At 40.7% G+C, this 4387-nt stretch overlaps 1 protein-coding gene across 1 annotated transcript in view; it reads right to left on the reverse strand.

The window, feature by feature from the left end:
* Positions 1-4387, reverse strand: part of WNK3 (WNK lysine deficient protein kinase 3) — a gene marked incomplete at its 5' end in the record, with an annotated part of 68520 nt that overhangs the window by 10943 nt on the left and 53190 nt on the right. Inside the window, 2 exons of the mRNA XM_006771328.2 lie at positions 67-194; positions 710-800. Of these exons, the coding sequence (XP_006771391.1) occupies positions 67-194; positions 710-800 (219 nt within the window). The remainder of the gene's footprint in view (positions 1-66; positions 195-709; positions 801-4387) is intronic.

Consider the following 4387-nt stretch of genomic DNA (forward strand, 5'->3'; position numbering starts at 1 on the left):
TTGATCTACACTGTCTTCAATGCTGTTGCCTGTTATAATGCACTGTAGACAAGGATTAGCACAAACCTGGAACCGTCCCCGCTGAAAGGATCCACTCATCGATTTGCATCTACTCAAAGGCCTATTAGCTGTGGACTCTACTGCCAGAGGAATGGGATCAGGAGCAACTGTGGATATCACATCATCTGTTTCCACTGTAAGTTTCGCCAAATTGTAAAGAGAAAAGAGAAAATTGGGTAAGACTAAATTTGTTTACATTACCAAAAAATGAAGAAAAGCAGAAAAAGCTTAACTCCGGCTAGACAATTAAAAAGTGTTACCCTAACTCTCAACCAGACATTGCAAGATTTATCCCGACTTAGTATCTATATGAAATGAAAAACTACAAAATCAAATTTCTCACAGAAGGAAAAATAAAGTGGCAATGACATTAATGGGATGTGTCACATACATGGGCTACGTGGAAAAAGTGGCAACATTTGTGTATGAAGAAAAAAACCAAAAACCAAACAGAAGTAAATGAAAAGTGATGTTACCTAGTCTAGGTCCCTGACTGTAAGCACACTACCTTGACGGACTTTTGATCTCTTGAAAAAGCTGGTTGACTGCCGTAGCCTGTATGCCCAGCTTTTTAATTTGCGAGTCCAGGATTTCTTGCTAATAGGATTTTTGAGACTAGGACAAGTAAAGCTTAGGCCAAAATATCCACCTCCTGTGTGCAGACGAGTGGCTCCACCGCTTGGCACAGCAGCAGGATGGGCCTCTGGATCCCCTGGAAGTGAGGCATCTGGGGACATCTCCTAATGGAGACAAAAAGACAAAAATCAAAATGGTAATAATTTAGATAAGGTGTAGCAGTTGGTTATACCATTGCAGTTTCTTGTATGGACTAATCGGTCATCAAAAATAGAATGCCATGTATACTTGCATTAATAGTACCATTTCAGACAGAACCTGAAGTATTCAAGTTATAGAATGAAGCCTTCCCCTTTCTTTAAAAATATTATTTAGACATCAGGCCCTGGCAGAGCTCAGTTGGTTAGAGTGTCGTCCCCATCCAACCAAGGCTGTGGGTTCAATGCCAGGTCATGGCATATATAAAAATCAACCAATGAGTGCATAAATAAGTGGAACAAATGGCTGTCTCTCCTTCTCCCACCCCCTCTCCCTTTTTCTGTCTAAAATCAGTAAATAAAAAATATATATTTAGACAAGAACAGAATATGAATCTTCCATCCTAGAATATTTTCCCTTATAGCAACTTTGAAAAATTAAAATTATTTCCTTCATATGCACTAATTTACTAAAAATGGTTACTGAAACCCTATACTCTTTTTCTTCTTTTTAAGTTTTTTAAAAATGTTTTTTAAATTGATTTCAGAGAGGAAGGGAGAGGGAGAGAGAGCGACAGAAACGTCAATAATGAGAGAAAACCATCAATTGGCTGCCTCCTGCATGTCCCCTACTGGGGATCAAGCCCACAACTTGGGCATGTGCCCTGACCAGGAAACTTAACTGTGACCTCCTGGTTCATAGGTTGATGCTCAACCACTGAGCCACGCTGGCTGTGCGAAACCCTATATTTTTAAACTGAACATTTTTATTTATGCTTGTTATCTAGACATGTAGATTTACAGGAAAATATTACCAAATCAAATTTCTTACTTTATGTAAGCACACAGAAATTTACAATGGATCTCAAAAAATTATTTCAAATTCATGCTCTAAAAACTGTTAACATCAGGCCACGCACAGCTGGCAATAAAATCACTCTTCCCTCTTCTTTATTTTATTTTATTTTTTTAAATATATTTTATTGAGAGTTTTAAAAAGTTAACTAGTTTCTAGTGATGGTCATTTAGGTGATTTCAACCTTCTTCTATCTGAATACTGTTTCAGTGAACATCTTATGGTACAACGATGGTCCAAAAGTGTTTCTTCTAAATAGTTTAGTCTACTTCTCCCAGTGGGCAGGGCTGCGACTGAACTCGCCAATGGAACTGGGGGGCCAACCCATGTACATGCCCTTGACCGGAATCGAACCTGGGACCCTTCAGTCCGCAAGCCGACGCTCTATCCACTGAGCCAAACCGGTCTCGGCACTCTTCCCTCTTCTTGACCTCCTATCCCTCTCCTAAAAGAGCCAGTATTAACTGTTGTATTCTAAATAAGCACTTTAAAAATAAGTTTCCTACAATAATTAACACAAAAATTAATATACACAATCAAAAATACTTTCGGAAACATGAGAATGGTCACTACTAATCTAGAAAGTTAAAAGAGTACTTAAAAGCTCAAGGAATGGAATTTAGCATTTGTCTGAAGGAAGACAGCCTAAGTGGCACTAAGTATATTGCAGTCCTGGGTAAGAATGAACACTTGGGGCAGGTTAGCAGTTATTGAAAATAAAATTCTAAACAATCAGTTTTTATTTTCCAAAATCCCACTTGGAATGGCAATAATACTACCTTCATGAAGAGGAAAAATAGCCCTAGCTGGTTTGGCTCAGTGGATAGAGCATTGGCCTGCAGACTGAAGGGTCCCGGTTCGAGTCCCGGTCAGGGCACATGTCCGGGTTGTGGGCTCAATCCCCAGCGTGGGGCGTGTAGGAGGCAGCCAATCAAGGATTCTCTCTCATCATTGATGTTTCTATCTTTCTCTCCCTCTCCCTTCCTCTCTGAAATAAAAATATATTTTTAAAAAAGAGGAAAATATTCTCAATAATATTATAACGTAGAAAGTGTTGCATTGGTCCCACTGAAATTACAGACAAGACTTTTCATAAATAATAACTGGATCAATGTGGTAAATCACATACAAGTTCTAGCCTCCTTTACCAATCCAAATTCATAGACACGACAGGAAAAACAGATGTAGACATATGCAATATATAATTAAAGGAGGAAAAGGCAGCCCGTGACATATGCAGGAACTGTTACAAAATGTTGCAAATTCGAGTGGCGGATATGGGCAGTGGGAGAGAGTCCTGGCCGACCAAGATAATTAGTGGTTGGCTAGAACACTTATAAAGTTCCACACGATCTGTCTTCTCTTTGCCTCTTCAACATCATATCATAACACCCTCCTACATGCTGGCCTTCTTTTGGTTCCTGGCACAGGTCTCCATCTGTGAATGTCACCACCAAATACAAGTCCTTCCTTGACCACCCTACACAGAGTCATCCCGAGTCTTGCTATCACAGCCCTTTACTTAATTATTTATCTTTTTAGGGTCTATCTTTCCCCACTGGAATGTGAACAGCACAAAAAACAGAGATCTTGACTTATTCAATGCTCGCTGAGTGGAAGAGTAAACTGCTTGGGGTAGCAAAAAAGGAACAGCCAGGCAGTCTGGTCCTTCTCTCTCCACCTCCACAGCAAGCAAAAGACAGCGGGAGACATCTGCTCCCAAATTAAGAGTGGGAAGAGGAAAATGAGTGTGGCCAAGAGAAAGGTCAGCAATGTAGGGAGGCGACAACATCCAGGAAAAAGGGGAAGCTTGTTTACTGGGACACCCTCTAGGCCAGCGGGTGCCAACCTTTCGGACCTCACCGACCACCAGTGGTCCTCGGACCACCGGTTGGCGACCGCTGCCCTAGGCAGCATTAGAAACAAGGTGTAACCCAGTGCCAGGAAGCATGGACCATGCCTTTCTCCAAATTACTGGAGGAAGGTTACAATAATGACGCATAGTTTTTATGAGGCGACCAACAAAACATGTTATAGGGGGGAAAGAAAAGATGAGTACACAACTAAGAATCACCAAACACTTAAGGGAAATCAACACAATAAAAAAACCCACTAAACTCAACAAACAGAAGAATAGCCAAGGAAATAGCATTAAAAATATAAAATAAGACTAATATCTTCAAGAGATGTATGAATATACAACATCCACAAGAAAAAACAATGAACTACATATAATTACTAGGAATTAAAAACATAACCATCGATATTAAAAAATAGCTCAATAAGCCCAGAAATCGACCCGAACCAATATGCTCCATTAATATTTGACAAAGGAGACAAGAACATACCATGGAGTCAAGACAGTCTCTTCAAAAAATAGTGTTGGGAAAATTGGATAGATACATTAAAAAAAATGAAACTGGCCCACCAACTAGACCAGCTGTGGGCAAACTAAGGCCCTCAGGCTGGATCCAGCCCGTTAGGCTCTTCTATCCGGCCCGCGGAGCCGAAAGAGTAGAGGGTTCTCTTGCTCTCCCTTCTGCTCCTTCACCACCAGCAGTGTTAACATGTATTAGTTCACACAAACACTCCATCCATGCTTTTGTTCCGGCCCTCCAGTCCAGTTTAAGAACCCATTGTGGCCCTCGAGCCAAAAAGTTTGCCCACCCCTGATTTAGATGCTGAACTAGCTGTACAC

Source organism: Myotis davidii, unplaced genomic scaffold (assembly GCF_000327345.1).
Source record: "Myotis davidii unplaced genomic scaffold, ASM32734v1 scaffold2663, whole genome shotgun sequence".
Taxonomy (NCBI): domain Eukaryota; kingdom Metazoa; phylum Chordata; class Mammalia; order Chiroptera; family Vespertilionidae; genus Myotis; species Myotis davidii.